At 45.3% G+C, this 20,155-nt stretch overlaps 1 protein-coding gene across 1 annotated transcript in view; it reads right to left on the reverse strand.

Moving 5' to 3' along the window:
• RABEP2 (rabaptin, RAB GTPase binding effector protein 2) overlaps positions 1-20,155 on the reverse strand; it is a 472,624-nt gene that overhangs the window by 320,685 nt on the left and 131,784 nt on the right. The window contains exon 4 of the mRNA XM_044087055.1: positions 1,840-1,959. Coding sequence (XP_043942990.1) covers positions 1,840-1,959 — 120 coding nt within the window. The remainder of the gene's footprint in view (positions 1-1,839; positions 1,960-20,155) is intronic.

Consider the following 20,155-nt stretch of genomic DNA (forward strand, 5'->3'; position numbering starts at 1 on the left):
TGTGAAACTGACATTCTTTTCCCCACCTATCCAAAAGCCCTTTGCCTCTTTATCAGTGGAAACAGGATTTTAAATTTGCCTCTTTATCATCGAGGTAGGAAAATTTACCACCTTCAGGGTCTTACCTTGGAGTCTTAAACAAATACTTATTAGCTGCACCCTATAATACCTATCACACTTATAAGAGCAGGAGGGCAAGAGTCAATAATCAGGGAAGCCTCTGCAAAAAGGAAGCCTAGGAAAAGAGGTTTCAACAGGGGAGGAATAGCAATCTTTCACAAAATGCAAAACACACATTCCCAAGCAGAATCCTGAATCAGAGAAAAAAAGAGGGATTTCCTGGCTCTTTCATGGAACAGAGAGTCTCTGAAAATGAGAACTCAGGAGGAGAAGCTGAAGGAGTGGAATCATCCACTGAAGAATCAGAATATAGGATATCTAGAGAGGGAAATCCAGAAGACTCGGCTCTAACTACCTGCCTTGGAGGAAGAGAAGGCTGTTACCTGAGAGCCCCTCAGCCTGGCCTACCTCCTGGAGGCCTGAGACAACAGAGTAAGGACTGCAGCAATGGAAAACGAAGAACAACCATCAAGTTTATACCTGCAAAATAGCTTCTTGATTATTTCCTGGCTATGATAAGCATCAGCAAACATTACTATTTTTGCTTTCATGTTCAAATATCCAATTTTCAAACAAAAAGTAGCCTTTGACCAATTGATTTCCAAGCCATCATGTATATTTCTATGAATTCTCATGCTTCTAAAGTTTGAATGACATTCAAATAAAAATACACTTTGCAGGCATGGCTCATGAAGCTTTAACCTAATAAAATAAAATTAACATAGACATTCTGGCAGTGTCAATATGTCTATAAAATATACTCAAGACCGGTCCAACAAAGGAGGAGGACTAAGTGCACCAAAGATCATGTACTTTTATGAAGAAAGAAAGAGCAATGAACAATCTAAAATTGTGATAAAACAAGAAGAAAGTGGTGGAACCAACAAGCCCAAAAAATATAAATAGCATAAAATAAAAAGGCGTGGTGGCTAGTGTGTAAAAAACACATTTTTATTACTAATAAAATAAATAATTTAGGTAAGCGCTTTCGAGGTAACCCTCTTCTTCAGACCTTAATAAAAACTTCTGCAAGCATTCAGTTTAAATACAAATGACAACCAATAAAAACACAATGAGAATTAATGTGGCAAGCCTATTTTTCTTGAGAGGTTTTAAAGAAACAGCACTGTTCAGGCCAGGTAACCCTCTTCTTCAGACCTTAATAAAAACTTCTGCAAGCATTCAGTTTAAATACAAATGACAACCAATAAAAACACAATGAGAATTAATGTGGCAAGCCTATTTTTCTTGAGAGGTTTTAAAGAAACAGCACTGTTCAGGCCAGGAGAAACATAAGCCTTAAAATCCACAATCCATCTCAACTCATCTCAACTCTATATATTCAGTTTCATTACGTAGATCTCCTTCTCTTAAGCTCTCATTAATTTTTTGTAAAGCTAAGAATTTAAAGTTGTGCTGTGTACCATAATCTGATGCATGTTTAGCCAGTGCATTTGTTGATTTATTATTATGTATGTCATTCAGATATTCCATGACCCTCTCCTTCAACATACGATTCGTTCTGCCTATGTCTCATGACTAACGTTTCAAGCTTACGCTCTTAGCACCCAACTTTTTACCTTTAACATTCTGCAAGCAACAGTGAATTCATAGTTCTGGTTCACAAAGTAAGAACAAGTGTCATGAATGAAAATATTTACTTTTTATTAAAAAAAAAAAAAAAAAAAAAAAAAAAAATCAGTCCTTTACATATCCCACCTCGGTTGTCCGGAACTGTTCTAGCAGCTTGTGGGCCTTTTTCAACTTGTCCTTCAAGACAGCAATCTCTTCTTCCATTGGTACAACAATTGAGCGAAGTTTATTGGCATCCTCCTCAGCCTACAAAAAAAAAAAATGACACTTTCAAAAGATTAATACAAGCAATATATATATATATATATACATATATATATATATATATATATATATATGTATATATATATATATATATAAATGTGTCCAATCAGAAATTGGGTGCACAGATGATGTCCATATATGAAATCACATAAAAACAGGACTGGAAACAAAACCGAACACAGAAAACGGAACCCAGATCAGTCACATCAGTGACTGTATCCAACAACAAACCAGAGGTAAAAAAACAAGGCAGGGAACAACAAATCAAGGACAGACTTGTTCACTGAATCTATTAACTGTGTAACTGAGGACAGCAGTGTTTCTACAATTTTTTTCTTTAATTTGTTTTCAGTTTTGACAAAGTCCAATTTACTTAGGAATGAAAGCACTTAACTATTTAATAAAATCATACAATGCTATCAGTGTTGGCAAACAGTTTTATTATTTTTACTATTTTTGTTGTTTTTATCATCATGTTGCAATTCAAGCTTACACAAAGCACAAACCTTTATTCCAGCTTTACACTCGTGCTGGACCCTACTCCAGACCTCCTAGGTAACATGATGGTACACTTTATAATGGCACTAATTCTAATGAAGAAAATGGGAATTATTGCAGTTTACCACTCACACCAGCTTCCCACTAATATGAAGAATGTGTTTCTTTATACCAGATAATCTGGTTTTCAACTGCCTTGGTGGTTCTTTTGAGCCTAATAAGCACCAGCCAATTCAGACCTAGAAAGAGTCATTAAAGACTATGAAAAAAAAGAATTGATAAAATGCAAGCCATTAGTTTAAGATAATGTTAATTTCAGGCAATACCCATAACGCTAAAGAAGTCCTGATCGGCTTAAGTGCCTGTAAGTTTCCATCTTGTATTAGTAAAGATCAAAAGTTTTATGTTGTTGAGTTAGTTAATTTAACAACAATAGTATAAAATTTAACTTTGCATAAATGCAACTGTGATGCCAGTGCCCTAGACCAGCAATCAAGGAGCCACAATCCTCACCACTAACACCAGAGAGGGCGTCTCATATGAGAGGAAAGGATAACAAATACACGCAATAAAGTGCAATTTCCCTTAAGAGCACAAAGAGATCACAGTCAGTCTGGGACTGGTCACTCCCTTGCTCTCCAGGTCCCCAATAAGAATCTCCACTGGCACAGCTATAAGGTCCAGATCTCAGTTTAGCTGGGCAACCTAAAATCTCCAGTCCAATCAGTGCTTCATGTCCCTGCCCAAGTAGAGGACATGCACACTTTGAGATAAGTTTACACAACCACACAGACACTCCTGGGGAAGGCTGGCACAGGTTCTCCAGCTGTGCCCCTTTTACCCAGACTATACGATAGTACCAACTGCCACCACTCACTAATAATTATCAGCTACTCAAAAGCCCTTAAAAGAGTGTCCAATTATTACTGTGCAATATTATTATCCAATTATTATCCAATTTTACCAAAGGCATGCAAATACTCTTAAGAGCTTAAATTATCTCTACACAAACCAGCCACAGTTAAAAGGTTTTAAAATATTTAATAAAGACAATATTTTCTACTACATACACAGACAGCGCTAGTCAAGAGTTCAGAGATCACACAGAAATACTTAAAATAAATCAGTAATACAGTTCTGACATCACAGAAAAACAGTCTAATCTTTCTAATTTTTAGTTACTTCTAGGAGAAAACACAGCTCTAACATACTACTTACATAAAGAGGGCATAAGGCAGTGCCGAGTTGGATGTCTAGACAAAAATGCTAAATAATCTCTGGTTCTCACTGTTTAAATTGAAACTGCAGTTCTGCTAAACATTACATCATCATTTTTTTTTACTTTCCTGGTGTTCCTAGGCTGACAGAAACTGCATTAACATTCTTTTACACTTATAGCAATAAAGGACATTCACCTTGTAAATTCTGGTCATTAAGTTTAGCCTTAAAACAATAGGCAGGAAGCCTTCATCTAGCCAGACTGGAGCCGACTTGTAAACATCAAAGGCAATCATGAAATAATTTTAATTTCAAAGGACCAACAAGAAATGCTTGACTTATCTTTCTTTACAGCAGAGGGCAATGTTGCCACATTGTTTTTAAGTTCAACATTTCACAGTATTTACAAATGACAGAATTATGTACCAAATTCTATTTGACTAGGCTGGCAGCTTTCACCCATCTCTACCAGTCTTCACATTTCTCCCCCCTCGGAGAACTCAAGCTAGTTTTTCAAGTGACCCTTGAGAAATGCCGCTTGAGAGGGTTAGGTTTATCTGAGTGTGCCTCACCCCATTCCCTGTCTTGAGAGCCCATCTGCATTGGCATTGCTAACCCCACTCCGGTGCTGCACTGACATACTATATGCTTGCAACCCCAGGCTCCATCTTAGCAACTTGGCATTTTGCTGACTGCCTCTGTTTAACCATGTTAGAGGGTTGTGATCTGTCATAACAGTGAATTTCCTTCCATACAGATAAGGCTGAAGTTTCTGCAGTGCCCACACTATGGATAGACATTCCTTCTCTACAGCTGCATAGCATTCCTCCCTCCCTGGGTTGAAGCCTACAATTGAGATAAACCACTGGGTGCTCTTCCCCCTCTGAAGAAATCTGGCTAAGTACAGCCCCCACCCCATGGTTTGAAGCATCCACCTGCACAACAAAGTCTTTGCTGTAATCTGGACTGGCTAACACAGGGGGGTCTTCCCGAAGCTTCTTTAAGCTACTAAAAATGCCTGCTCACATGATGGGGTCCACACTACCTTATCTGGCCTGTTCTTCCTTGTCAGGTGTGCGAAAGGAGCAGTTATGGTACTAGAACTGGGGACAAACTTTCTGTAGTACCCTGCTGTCCCTAAAAATGCCCTCACCAGCTTTTTAGTAACAGGTGTAGGCCATGCCTGAATGACTTCCACTCTGGCAGGTTCTGGCCTTATCTTACAACTCACCACTCTATGTCCTAGGTAGGAGACCTCTGCCATACCCCCACCTGACATTTGCTTGGCTTAATAGTCAACCCTGCCTTCTGTAGTCTGCCCAGCACCTCCCTGACATAGTGAAGTTGCTCTGGTCAGGAATGGCTGTAGATGGCAATATCATCTAGGTAAGCAAGGGCAAACCCTCTTGCTAGGATATTATCTACCAGCCTCGGGAAAGTCACTGGGGCATTATTCATCCTAAAGGGCATCTTTGTGAACTCATACAAGCCAAAAGGAGTCACAAAGGCTGACTTCTCTCTAGCACTGGGAGTCAAGGCACCTGCCAGTAACCCCTGGTAAGATCAATGGTTGTCAGATACTTAAGACACAGCCAGCTGCTCTAGGGCCTCATCTGTCCTAGGCATGGGGTAAGCATCTGACTCGGTGTGACTATTTAATTTCCTGTAGTCCACACAGAACCTGGTGCTGCCATTCTTCTTTGGCACCAGCATCACTGGGGAGGCCCAGGGACTGTTGGACTCTTGAATCACCCCTAGTTCCAATATCTCCTGCACCTCCTCCCTCATAGTCTGTCTGACTCTCTCATGTACCCTATAAGGGACCTGCCTAATAGGCCGTTGGGGTCCTGTATCCACCTGGTGCTGCACCAGGTGGGTGCATCCTGGTTTCCCAGTGAACATGTCTCCAAATTCCTGCAATACTGCTCGGATTTCTCAAACCTGGGTAGGAGATAGCTGCTGGGACCTTGCTACCCCTTCCACTGAGGTGTCAGCCCAAGCCTCACAGAGGAGATCAGTCCGCCGATCTCCCTCAGACTCCTCCTGCAATCCACTGCAAATGCTCAGCACAAGGGCCTCCCTATCATGGTAAGTTTTCATCATGTTAACACAGTACAATCTGTGCCCCTGCCATCTGCCTAGCTGTTCCACCAGGTAGTTAACATGACTTACCTTTCTTACCACCTTGTAGGGTCCATCCCAAGCTGCTTGCAGCTTGTTCTGTCTGACAGGAATGAGAATGCAGCTTGTTGTGTCTGACAGGAATGGGAACCATTATCTGCTGCCCCACAGCATACTCGTTAGCTCGCGCATTCCTGTCATACCACACCTTCTTCTGTTGTTGGGCTTCTGCCAGATTCTCCTGGGTCAAGCCCATAAGTTCCCTGAGCCTTGTCCTGATAATTAGAACATATGCCAAAACAGACTCCTTGTGAGACTTGCACTCACCTTCCCACTAATCTCGAATTAAATCTAGAGGTCCCCTCACCCTATGCCCATACAGCAGCTCAAAGGGTGAAAAACCTGTGGATTCCCGGGGAACTTCTCTGTAAGCAAACAGAAGGGGCAAATATTTGTCCCACTCCCTCTTAAACTGATCTGCAAATGCCCATAGCATGGACTTGATTGTAGAGTTTAACCTCTCAACAAGATCATTAGTCTGGGGATGGTAGGGGGTGGTCTTCATGTGCTTCACCCCACAGGACTTCCACAGACAAGCCAGCAGGTCTGACATGAAATTGGCACCTCTGTCAGTCAGTATTTCTTTTGGGAAACCTACCCTGCTGAAAATATCTAATAAAGCATTTGCCACCTTCTCTGCCTCAATGGAGGCCAAAGCCAATGCATCAGGGTATCGTGTAGCATAATCCACTACCACTAGGACATACTTTTTCCCTCGGAACTTGGGGTACTCAGAGGGCCCACAATTCCATAGCTACCCTCTGAAATGGCTCCTCAATCACAGGCAAAGGCATCAAATGAGCTCTCACCCTGTCTCCTGCCTTGCCTACCTTTTGGCACTGCTCACAGGTCCTGCAGTGCTATGTTACATCTCTGGAAATTCCAGGCCAATAGAAGTTCTGCATAATATGTCTCTTTGTACGCTTTATGCCCATATGACCTGCAAAGGGAATATCATGGGCTATGGGTAGAAGTACCAGACGGTAGGCTCTAGGCACTACCAACTGCTGTAATCTCTCACCTTCTAGCCCTCCATCAGGGGTCGCTCTCTGTATAGTAGCCCTTTGTTCCAGTATACAGATTCCCCCTTCCCTTGAGAATCAGGTACAGTCCTAGCTACCTGCCTCAGGGCTTACAATGTAGGGTCGGACAGCTGAGCCTGTCTCAACTCTCTCCTTGTAACCCTTCCCAGCTCCCCTTCCACAGTAAGTCTCGCATCCTCTGACAGTGGTGCCTCACCGTCAGCCTGGGTACTACTACTCACTTCTACCTTTGCAGTCACTCTGTCCAAGGGACAGTCAGTACCCACAAGCAGCTGTGGCTCACAGTCAATCTTACTGCTACAGAGAAGCTCCCTCGCTGAAATAACCACCTCACCAGTCCTGGCTGCAAGCATGCAGTCTGTCTGGGTCTCCCCCAGGCTACCAGACCCACATGCTTGTCCCTTAGCCTGACCGTGTGTAACTGCATAAGTACATGGTACTGCGTCATCCAAATCCTTCCCTCTCAGGACATCTGCAGGATGGTAGTTTAGTACCCCTGTTGTCTCAAGACAACCTACTATTGGCATTTTGTCTTTCCCACTTACTGACTCCCTCACCTTTTGTTCTCCATCTTGTCTCTGTGGACATCTGTATGCCACATGGCCCCACTGGTTGCATTCAAAACATTTCACCCTAGGTCCTGGATGTGTACCCGGACTAGTGGCTTCCCCTACTACTGGCAGATTCTGTTGGGACAGTCTGTGCTGCCCACCATGGGTACTTTAGACCCATGAGCAGTACTAGGGGTCCCCTTCCTGTGGAGGGCTGCCCTGCTTGCCAGGTATAGGTCTCCCTTCTTCCCAAACTGATCTGAAGTAGCACATTGTCTATTGGCTAACCAGACCCTCATGTCCTCAGGCAAAGTGCTAAGGGCTTGTTCCCTCACCAAAAGGTCTGCCAGCCCTTCAAAAGTGGTGACCTGACATCCACTCACCCACCTATGGAAATAAGTACTCAATTTAGCAACATATTCACACACACTTTCATCTGCCTTGCGTCTATGCTCACAAAACTTTTTCCTATATGTTTCAGGTGTTAGCTTAAACAGTTCTAACAGACAATTTTTTACAGCAGTATAATCAAAACTTGCAATGTTAGAAATTTTAGACAAAACAGTTACAGCTTTACCATGGAGTAAGGGGGTCAGGAACCGTACCCAGAGGTCTTGGTCACCTTCATACTGTTTACATACCCTCTCAAACATATAAATGAAACTATCAAAATTATCCCCCTCTTTAAACTGAAGAAATTTACTGACATTTTGTGCTTCTTGGGTCCAGTTACTCCCTTTCCCCATTACTTCCATGACTCTGGCGAAGAGTCAGCATCTCCTTCTCATGCTGCCTCTGCCTTTCCTTTTCCTCAGCTTCCAGACATAACAATTTCTCATTCTCCTCAGCCTGCAAATGTCACAGTCTCTCATTTGTTTCTAATTCCACACGCCTGGCCTGCAACTCAAGTCTCTTTAGCTAGACTCAAGTCCACTGCAGAAAGGTTGAGCTGTCCATTCTCCGAGGGAATTATATCTTCACTGCTAGTCTGATTGTCCTCCTGGTTGCTGTTTTCTGATGCAGCTGTAACCAAGGCTGCAATCAAGTCTGCCTTAGTCAGGTTTCCATGCACCAGTCCCCTAGCCTGGCACATCTGTCAGCTTTCCATAGTCCTCTGCTGACATGCTGCCTGCTCACGCTGATTAACTAAGCTAACAAAAGAAATAAAACAATTGCGATTTGAACTCTGAGGATTCACTGCGTGGCTGATTTAGAGTACAAAACACATTCAGAGGTCACTGTACACCAGCTACAGGAATTCATAGGTAGGTACTAGGCTATTGGCCCTAGGGCCTATATAAGCCTAGCCAAAAATGTGCCCTGGGTTTCACTAAATAATTTTCCTGTGCCCCTGTCGAGCAGAGCCACAGAAGCGATCCCTGGGGTGAATTTCCTATTTCCCATCCAATCATCAAGATTTTTCTTGAAGAGTGCTAATGAGGAAATCTGTTTGACATAGATAGGTAGTCTGTTCTAGAGTATGGGAATTTTCTGGGACAGGAATCTATCCCTCCAGCTTGTTCTGTTTATTGTGGCGACAAGGTTTAAGTCCCTAGTGCGTGTAGCTCGGAGGGCTTGGGATTTCTTTAAGTGGAGCATGTCCAACAGCTCTGGGTTTGACATAGCTTTGTATGTTAGGCAGAGATCGCCTTTGAGTAGGCAATATGCGACGGAGTAAAGCTGGAGTTTTTGGAGACAGTCAGCGTAGGGGATCTGTTTGAGGCCAGTAATCCTCTTTGTGAGGTATTTCTGTGGCCTTTCCAGTTGTTGTATAAGTCTTGTAAGGTACATACCAAAAGAGGCGTTGTACTCTATAATGGGTCTAATGAGTGATGAGTACAGGGGAACAATGACCTCTTTTTTTGGATGAGAAACCTTTTGTGATGAGGTGAGCCACGTAGAAGGATTTCCTGACCAATGTGGTGATGCGATTATCAAAGGAGAGACTACTGTCCATCTGTGTCCCAAGGCCTCATCACATTTTCGGTGTTAAGAAGACTACCAGCTATGTGGTAGTTCATGGGTACAAAGTTTTTACAAATGGGGATGACAATACACTTTTTGCCATTGAGCTTCAGGCCATGGCTTTGACACCAGGTATCTGTCTCAGTAAGGCACTTTTGTAGTATGTTCACATCGTTAGGAGTTTCGATTATGGCTCCTAGTTTGCAGTCATCTGCAAACTTTGTTAGCCAAAGACCCTCTGTGTTAGCCTGTACTTCAGAGAAGTAGATACCAAACAGGAGAGGACCTAGGACTGAACCCTGTGGTACTCCACTTGTCACTGGTCTGAAGTCGGATTTAAAGTCCGCTACTTTCACAGTGTGGTTCCGTCAGTGAGCCAGTTGGCAACCCATCTTGTGACATAGGGATTTATACCTAGTTTAGTGACCTTATCTATATTTCAGAGAGGGGGATGGTGTTGAAAGCCTTGGCGAGATCTAGATAAGCTGTGTGAACCACTTCACCCTCATCTATGGCTTTGGTGACTGCTTCAAAGAAGTCAATCAGGTTTAAGAGACATGATTTGCATTTTACAAATCTGAACTGGGTAGGGTCCAGAGTCTGGAGATTACCAATGTCTTTGTTTATGAGTTCCATGAGGATATTTTCCATGGCCTTGCAGACCAGGCTCGTCAGGCTAATGGGGCGGTAGTTCCTGGGGTCCGTCATGGCTCCCCCTTTGTGGAGTGGGATAACAGTCACGGTGCGCCATTCAGTGGGCCCAAAGCCTGAGGTGAGGCTATGATTGAACATGGTACTTGGGTAGGGTGCCAGTTCATTCTGTAGTTTGTGTAGAACGCAGCCTGGGATATTGTCAGGTCCCATGGATGCTGTGTTCTTGGCTTTGGAGAGTGCGTTTTTGTACCTGTGCAGCCATGATTACAGGAACTTTGCATTCTTCCGGTATAGAGATGGGCCCTCTAGGGCAGGTTTAGCACTGAACCTATCTGCCAGGACGTTGGCAATATCAGTTGGTTCTGTACATTTAGTGCCATTGTGCTGTAACTCAGAGCAGATCTGAGTGTTGCCATTGAGATTCTTGACATAGCTATAGAATGCTTTGTGGTTGTCTTTAGAGTCAGTGGTAATTTTGTTTTCGTAACTAGTTTTGGAGGATTTTATGAGGGATCTCAGCTTCTTACTGAGGTTGACCAGGGAGTTCCTCCAGTCATGGGATTTTACTCTTTTTTGCAACAGTTTCTTTCTTCTGTTGTAGAGTTTGTTTATGGCAGAGGACCACCAGATTGGCTTCCTTTTTTGGAGGATAGCATCTTGGTCCTATTATGGATAGCATGATCCATGCACTCGTGTAAGTGCTTATAAAGTGCATTTGTGTAGGATTCAGCAGTCGTACCTCTATTGTCCGTCTGCATGGGTGTCATGAAGTTTGCCACTTCCGTCTTAAGAAGTGTGACGTTGGCTTTGGAGAAGTTTTTTACGGTGGTTTCCCTAATTGGGGGTGGGGGCGGGATGTGGATGTCTAGGGTAATTAGCTTGTGGTTGGATCTGACCAACGAGGAATTGACCTCTGGAGTGGAACATCAGTTGCCCATGTTGGTAATGACCAGGTCTAGGACATTGCTGCCCCTGGTGGGGGTGTGAATAAGTTGATCCAAGGCGTTGAAATTTATGAATTCCAGAAAACGTTGAGCAAAAGAGTTGGTACATGAGTAGTTTTCCCAGTTAATGGTGGGGTAGTTGAAATCGCCCATTAAGGTGTTGGGTTGTACCCTAATACTTTCCAGTGTATCAAGAAATGAGGAGTGGGAATCCTGGGGCATAGTGGGGGGTCTGTAGCAAGCTACAATTTGGATTGCGGTCTTGCCCAGAGTTAGTTGCACTTGGATAATCTCGGATGCATTATGCTGTGTAACTAGCCTGGAGGTGTGGATATCCTTAATGAATATGGACACACCTCCACCTTTAATGCTTCGTTCCGGGTTAGGTTGCCGAAAGGTGTGGTATGAATTATAGCCTAGTAATGCAGGGGTGCTCTCTGGAGCTTTGAACCAGGTCTCTGTCACTGCACAGATGTCGATGTTCTCCATTTTAAGGAGGGCCTTGAGTGACTGCATTTTGAGGTTTAGACTTCTAGCATGGAGTAGCATTACCCTCAGATTATGCTTGCTTGTACCGGTTACGGTGGTGAATTTGTCATTTCAACCTTGCCTAAAAAAAGGCACTACAGGGGTGGGAAGAGCCTTAGCCAGTATCCGGAATCCCAAGGGCGACAGGTGCAGGCCATCTCTGGCAAAGCATTGTGGTCTGTCGATCATGTTGTCCCAGGCAGACAAATAATATGGATCCCCTTAGAATGACACCAGAAGCTTAGCCAATTGTTGAAGTCAATCATTTTGTCCTTGTACTGTGGTATAATTCTGGGTGATGGCAGGATGCTACTCAGGGCTAGGGTCATATCTGCCTGGGATACAAGATCGGAGAGCTCATCCATGTCTCTTTTCATGTAGTCCAGGGAGGTACATCTCAGGTCATTCACACCAACATGGAAAATGACAGTGTCATATTTGTACTTGCTGTGGAGTGACCTGAGTGTGTGCATTAAGTGGCGGATCCTGGCACCTGACAGGCAGCTGACAGTAACTTTCTCCTTGTTTAGCCTGGTGAGTGGAACATCAGTGTGCCTGACTACAGAGTCACCTATGACTAGAGTGTTGGGTACGTTGCTATGCCTTATGGGCTGTGGTTGAGTAGCACACTGAGTTTGTGGGCTATGTGTCATTCGGGTTGTGTTGGGGGGTGGAGTTTGCTTGCGTTTCTGCTTTGGAGGTCCCTGATGCTTGGGCAGGTTTTTATTGAGAGCCTCCGCGAATGTAGTTGTGTGTTTTGTGTTTCTATGTGTAGGTTTTGAGGGACTATGTGATGAGTGTGGTGTGGTGCAAGTGTTTACCTTCTCCTATTGACTGTCTAGTCCAGTCTTGGGTGAAGAGAGCTTTGTTTCCAGTTTGGCTATATAAGTGCATCTCTCACAGGTTGTAGTGTTGGGTGGTAGGAGGAGAGGGTTGTCTGTGTACGAGGCAATTGCTGCATTGCCCCAAGATGCCCAGATTCATCAGGTAGACAGGAGAAATCACCGGGAGCTGACCCTTAGACATGCCTGGATAAGTGCTTATTTATTAAGTACTAAAAACTGCTTTCCTCTAGACAAGTGAGGAAAGTTGAATGCTGTAGTAATTTGCCGCTTATTAGTGCTTACAACAAGTTCTGAATAAGTGCTGAGTTCAAAGAAACTGATTTGAGTGTTGAAACTAGAAAACTGGCTAGTTCTAAGAAACAAAATTAAGCTAGAAGGCTTCCCTCCAACACAGAAAGGCTTGGGGGCTCAGAAGCCTACAAACAGTCTAGACCACTTACAGGAAAGGCAGGAAACAAGCTTAAATTTTTTTCTTTCCCAGATGCACTCTTTGCACACAGTAGGAGTGCCTGAAATCAGAATATGATCTCACTGCACTCAGTTGAATGAGCAAATGAGACGGGCCCAGGAGTATCCAAACACAAATTTACAAGAGGGGCGGGCAGTTTCAAAGCCACCAAGATTAACACCAATACAGAAAAAGGGAGGGTGGGTGGGGAACTAACTGAAAAAAGAGAGTCAAAACTTCCAGTTCAGTTAATATTCAATGCAACACAAATAAATCAATTAAAATGCTGTATTATTTGAAAAAAGTACAGATAAAAGGTAAATTCTCTTATAGGTCCAGTTGAATACAGCCAGATCTTAGCCGGCCTAAGCAATTCACTCTACCCACACCACTACAAGCCAATTAGTATTTGCCAACCAATTAATATGTGGTGTGGCTATCCCACCGCTGCCAAACAATTAATAGGATATCCGAACCACTGCCACCAATTAATATGTGATGCCTGTGCCCTGGCCCAGCAATCAAGGAGCCTCAATCCTCACCAACACCAGAGAGGGTGTCTCATATGAGAGGAAAGGATAACAAATACACACAGTAAAGTGCAATTTGCCTTAAGAGCACACAGAGATCACAGTCAATCCGGGGCTGGTCACTCCCTTGCTCTCCAGGTCCCCAATAAGACTCCCCACTGACACAGCTATAGGGTCCAGATCTCAGCCAGCTGGGCAAGATAAAATCTCCAGCACCCTCTCTGTCCAACCAGTGTTTCGTGTCCCTGCCCAAGTAGCTGAGACACACACTTTGAGATAAATTTATACAACCACACAGACACTCCTGGGGAAGGCTGGCACAGGTTCTCCAGCTGTGCCCCTTTTACCCAGACTATGGTAGTACCAGCTGCTACCACCCACTAATAATTATCAGCTACTCAAAGGCCCTTAAAAGGGTGCCCAATTACTACTGTGCAATATTATCATCCAATTGGTAGATGTGACTAAACTTTTAGTTATGTACTTACCATAACTTCGGATGTATGGGATCCATCTCGCCTACATTCACAACATATGGGTTCGGAGCCGATCCATCGGCTCCGACTCGGCAACTAATACACTAGCACGAAGTCTCTCATTGGCTGGGCTACTCCCTATCCCAGGATGCACTACACCTGCTTCCCCAGATCTTGTTTGTTCGCTTTCATACACCCATGCAAACACAGAAAAATTAGTAGTCACTATAACCAACTAAAGTTCTTCAAGAAAGAACGCCAAGAAAAAAGTGACTACAGCTCCTCTAAATCCAAATGGAAGGGGGAAAGGAGGGTGGGTACTTATGAATGTATAGATGGATCCCATACATCCGAAGTTATGGTAAGTACATAACTAAAAGATGTAATGGGATCCTATCTCGCTACATTCACAACATATGGGACAGCGTCCTAGCACCTACATCCCGGTGGCTCATTGGAACACACTCCTGAGAACTGTGGAACCAAAGGAAGCTCTGCCTCGAGAAACCACATCCAATTTGTAATGAGAAATGAAAGTGTGCGGAGAAGTCCAGGTTGCAGCACAAATATCATCTATTGATAACTTGGAGTGAAAAGCTACGGAAGTAGCCATTGCCCTGGTAGAATGAGCCTTGACTGGAAAGGGAAAATCTTTGTTAGCCTGTGAATAAATAAAAATGATACAATCTTTAATCCATTTAGATATGGAGGCTTTTGTTACTGGTTGACCCAATTTGTTCACTGCAAAGGAAACAAACAATTGATTTGATTTCCGCGTTTGAGCGGTTCTATTCAAATAAAAACGCATGTTGTCTATGTACGTCCAATTGATGCAAAGTATATTCTGCGTTATTGGAGAATTCTGGGAAAAAGACAGGGAGTTCTATAGTTTGTTGCATACAGAAAGAGGAAGCCACTTTTGGTATAAATGCAGGGTTTAATTTCAATGAAACTCTATGCTTGTGAAAAATCAAATAGGGAGGATCAGAACAAAGAGCTTGAAGTTCTGAAACTCGCCTAGCAGATGTTATGGCTACTAAAAGGCCGTTTTCCAAGACAGAAATTTTAAATCACAAGTAGCAGCTGGTTCGAAAGGACGGGCAGTTAGGGCAGCAAGAACCATATTCAAATCCCAAGGGGACAGGCTGGGATAAAGGGGCCTAAGGAGCCAAGCCCCTTTAAGGAAAGCCTTACAAAGTTTGTGAGACATCAATGAAGGTTCAAAGGAGCATGAAAATTAGAGATCGCTGCTAACTGAACCTTAATGGTAGAAACTGAAGAGCCCGACTGAAAAAGGGAGGCCAGAAAATTCAGAACCTCCGATACTGGTGCAGTGAGAGGATCTATACCCGTTCTTGAGCCCAGAAGGCAAACCTCTTCCATTTACTGGAATAAAGTTTGATAGTGGAAGGTTTATGAGAAGAAGACAGTATGTGGACCACGTCCGAAAAGAGCATTGTCTCGAACTAAGGATGAAAGTGGAGTAACCATGCTGCCAACTTCAGGGACCTGAGAGACGGATGAAGCCGTCCTGACTGATGAGTCAACAGGTCTGGCACGGATCCAGAAACCATGGACCTTCTATCGCATGCCTCTGTAGGAAAGGAAACCAAACTTGACGAGGCCAGTGCGGGGCAATCAAAATCATCTCGCTCTCCATGTAAATGGCCTTCTGTATCACCCTCGGTAGGAGGGGGAATGGAGGGAAGGCGTAGAGAAGACCGGGAGGCCAAATGTGAGTCAGAGCGTCCCTGGGAATCTGTCCCTGAGAAGGAAACAGTGTGAAGAACTCTCTGCATTTCGCATTGTGAGGGCTGGCAAACAGGTCGCAGCAAGGAAGACCCCATCTGTCGAAGATCTTCGCAGCTATACTCTGGTTGAGGGACCATTCGTGGGGTAAAAGAATGGTCCTGCTTAATCTGTCCGCAATCACATTGGACTTCCCCGGTATATGCATTGCCATTAGAAAGCGGTTGGTAGCTACCGCCCAGTGCCAAAGTCTCATGGCTTCTCTGCATAGTGGGTAAGACCTGGTTCCACCTTGCTTGTTTATGTACCACACCACCGACATGTTGTCGGATAGGAGAGTGATCGGGCCCTGTGGGAGAGCGTGATGGAGAGCTTGGAGTACCAATAGTACCGCTCTCATTTCCAGGACATTGATATGCAAATGCGTTTCCTGGATCTGCCATGTGCCTTGGACCGACCTGTCCAGGTAATGACCCCCCCCACCCTACCTGGGAGGCGTCCGTAGTCACAGTGGCAACGGGACGTTGAGGTATAAAGGGTCGCCCCTGGTCGAGATTTGATTGGAGAAGCCAGCAATGTAGATCTCGACGGCAACTTTCCGTGATTATGATTAAGTGGTTCAAGGGAAGTTCCTGATAGGACCATTGAACCGACAGTAGCCATTGTAAAATTTGCATGTGAAGTCTGGCCAAGGGAACTAAAAGTATGGTCGACGCCATCGAGCCCAACAGTTGTAGGATCCGATGAGCCAGGGCTCTTTGTAGGGGGAGACAGGATTTGACTTGATCTTGTAAGACCTGAATTCTTGCTGCCGGTAAATAGGCGCATTCTTTTGTGTCTAAGTCTGCCTATGAAAGTAATACGCTGAGATGGCTGTAGTACAGATTTTTGCAAATTGAACGTGATCCCCAAGAAACGGCCCAAGGTGAACGTGGCTCTGAGAGCTTGGAGTAGTAGATGCTCGGAGGTGGCAGTAAGGAGCCAGTCGTCTAGATAAGGAAACACCTGGAATCCCAGACTTCTCAGGTGAGCAGTTACCACTGCCAGACACTTGGTGAACACCCTGGGGGCTGTGGTGAGACCAAAGGGCAGTGCTCGGAATTGAAAATGACTGGCTCCGAGGCGGAAGCGTAAATGTCTCCTGGACTCTTGAGCTATGGGAATGTGATAGTAAGCGTCCTGGAGATCTATGGAGCACATCCATGCATCTTTTCCAGCAAAGGAAGAATAGATTGAAGAGTGACCATTGAATTTGGACTTCTTCTGAAACGATTCAATGAACTGAGGTCCAAAATGGGCCTGAAGTCCCCTGTCTTTTGGTACCAAAATAATTTTGAGTAAGTTCCTTATCCGATCTGGTCGATGGGGACAGGCTGGATGGCTCTTTTTCTAGCAGCTTTGAAACCTCTAATGCTGCTTGATCCCGCTGACTGGGTGGTACGTCCGGGATTTCCCTTAAAGAAAGGGGGGGTTTGTTGAAGGGAATGATATATCCTCCGGTAATAATGCGAAGCACCCACTGATCGCTTGTTATGGATTCCCAAGCTTGTGGGTGTGCATAGCGACCCCGACTGGCTCCGGAGATGCACAGTCGGGCAACAACTCAGGAACGCTGGTTGTATGAAGAACCACGAAAGGAATCGCGGTCTCCAGAATTACGGGGGCCTCTGCCACCTCTGGGGCGCGTTCCAAAATCCCCGCCTCTGGAGGGGGAATCACTGGGTGGAGTAGGGAAAGACTTCTGAGATTTTTTAAACCACATTTTCCCTCCTCTCCCGGCCTTGGGGTAAGGCCTAGAAGGAGCGGAAAATCGGGCCCCAACGGCAGTCAAAGTCTTGCCCTCCTGCTCGCACCTAGTTAGTGTGTCCTTCACCTTGGGTCCAAACAAGGATGACCCATCAAAGGCCGTGAAGGAAGACTTGAAAGCCTCCGTGAACGAACACAAGCGTAACCAGGCTTGTCTCCTGAGGGCAACGCCTGTTCCTGCTGCTCTACTCGCCCCTTGACGCATATGAGATGAGCCTCATGGACGAGTTAACAATAGAAAAGAGGGTAGTCATCTGTGCGCCAACAGTCGGGGCCAGCGCCTCAGGTAGATTACCAACAAGAGAGTCATTTAGCTCTTTGAGAAGATCCCTTTGGAGCCTCGTAAAATGACATAAATAGTTCAGCGACCGTAAGGTAAAGACCGCTGAGGACAGGGTACGCTTCCCGTACCTATCCATACTCCTAGAATCTTTATTAGGAGGATGAATAGACGTCGAAGCCTCTGCCACGTCCTGTTGTGTGGCAGAAGCCACCACCAAAGCATCTACAGACACACCCTTTGTGAGAAACTCCTTCTGGGGGGGGGCTGACAAAAATTTATTGGGCCTCGCAGGCACCGGTTCCACAGAATCAGGGTGTTCCCACACCCTTCGAGAAATCAAATCAAGGAGTTCATCGAAGGGCGGAGACACCCAGGAGGTGGAAGGCTGGGCCCCAAAGGCCTTGAGGAAGACTGACTCCTCAGCTGAAGGGGTTTTGGCCTGCCAGTCACCTCACTGTCTCAGAATCTCCAAGATATCTGAGAAGGAGACATCATCCGAAGATGATTTGGGGGACCCTTCTGCGTCATCGAGGTCAGTATCCGATGTAATAGACTCATCTTGGGAGTCTACGTGTTTCCTCTTACACAATTTCTTCCGTGGGGGTTCGTCCGAAGCAGTTTCGGACGGACCACCGGAAGAAGAACCCGATGGGGGTATCCTCAGGCCCTGGGCCCGCTGCCGGGGCTGCAACACAACAGAGGCACCAGTCTCCAAATCTAGGGACGGTGAGGTAGAATCTTGTTGAACCGGCAAAGGCATGGCCAGCGCGCTCCTCATGGCCTCAAAGGCCGGACCTCCAGAATCCAAAGAGGTCACTGGTCTAGAGGCCACGATGGCACTGGGAATTCCAGCAGCCGATGCTCCGAGGAAGACTAGGCACAAGCACCCAATCCCAAAGTATTCCCCTCGGGCCCGGCTGAAGAGGTCGCAGTACCAAACCCTGAACCGGAGGACAGGGTAGGAAGCACAGTCGGAGCCGAGAGACCTGTAAGGGGTCTCTGCTCCGACCGTATGGCTCCACATAGCTCCACCACCACCGGCTCCATCGGCTCCGAAGAGGTTGGAGGAGGAATTGAATGTGTTGGAGGGGGGATCGGCTCCGAAGCAAACTGTGCTGGAGCCAAGACCATTTTAGTAAACACTGGAGATTGGAATAGCCTCTGTAAAACCCTATCCAGGTCCGAATCTGACAGTCTCGAGGATTTAGAGGAGGTAGACACTCGAGAAGACTTTCCTCTCGGCTCCGAGAGAGAAGGGGACCGGCTCCGAAACGGCTCCAATACTATCGGCGCCGACTCCACCACAGCCTGGACCACCATCGGCACCGAAGGAGCCTTCTTCGGAGCCGAGGGGGAAGAGTCTGAGCTGCACACTTCCACCGGCTCGAAGCCATTGGAACCGATGGAGGCGATTCACCTCTCGATACTCCAACTTGCGGCTCCGAAGGCAATGGAGCCGAAGTAGGAGGTATCGAGGCAGACCCTTCGACCCTCGGCCCCGAAGTCAGTGGAGCCGAGGAAGAAGAGGTCAATTTTGTCTTTTTAGAAGTCGGCTCCGACGGACTTGTCGGTGCCGACGATCTTTTCTTTGGAAGCAACAGGAGGATTTAAGACTTCCTCAAGAAGGTTTGATAAGCCCTTTCAATATCAACTTGTTCTTGCGCTCTTGAAGAACTCTAGCAGAAAAAGCATGACATACGCTACAAGTCTCTTGCAGGTGTTTCGGCCCCAAACAATAAACACAGATTGAATGGCTGTCTGTGATGGACATTTTATAACTGCACCGAGTGCATTTTTTGAAACCTGATTTTTGTTCCTTAGACATAGTACAGGCCCTTCAACAAGTATGACTTTACCACAATAAGTAAGCACTATAACAGAAAAGCGCCAACTGAAAAGCGCGAGACACACTGGCGCGAGTACTTAGGAAAAAAATTTACCTCACAAACAAACAGACAAAACTAGTCCAACGGCCCAAAGCCCTCTAATTTAAACGGGCTTGGCCCGAAAAAAAAAAAAACAATTAACCACAAAAAAAAACAATTAAGGCTAAATAGCACACAAAGGTAGGGCAAAGGCCCTCTAACTTAAACGGGCCTTGCCCGACTGAAAAAAATAAAGTACCAGAAGACACTCAAGCACTCAAATGTAACAAATAGTATAAGAATAATAAGGAATAGCTGTGAAAACAGCTGTTTGGTTAATATATGACAAAAAACCCCAAGGTCAAAGACCAATAAAGGTAAAAAGAACCACTTAGCTCCAGCCAAGTCGAGACCACGTCCAGCTTGTAAAGCGGCAAACGAGATCTGGGGAAGCAGGTGTAGTGCATCCTGGGATAGGGAGTAGCCCAGCCAATGAGAGACTTCGTGCTAGTGTATTAGTTGCCGAGTCGGAGCCGATGGATCGGCTCCGAACCCATATGCTGTGAATGTAGGCGAGATAGGATCCCATTACAT

The sequence above is a fragment of the Protopterus annectens genome, chromosome 10.part0, assembly GCF_019279795.1.
Source record: "Protopterus annectens isolate FY-2018-M chromosome 10.part0, PAN1.0, whole genome shotgun sequence".
NCBI classification, from domain to species: Eukaryota; Metazoa; Chordata; order Ceratodontiformes; family Protopteridae; genus Protopterus; species Protopterus annectens.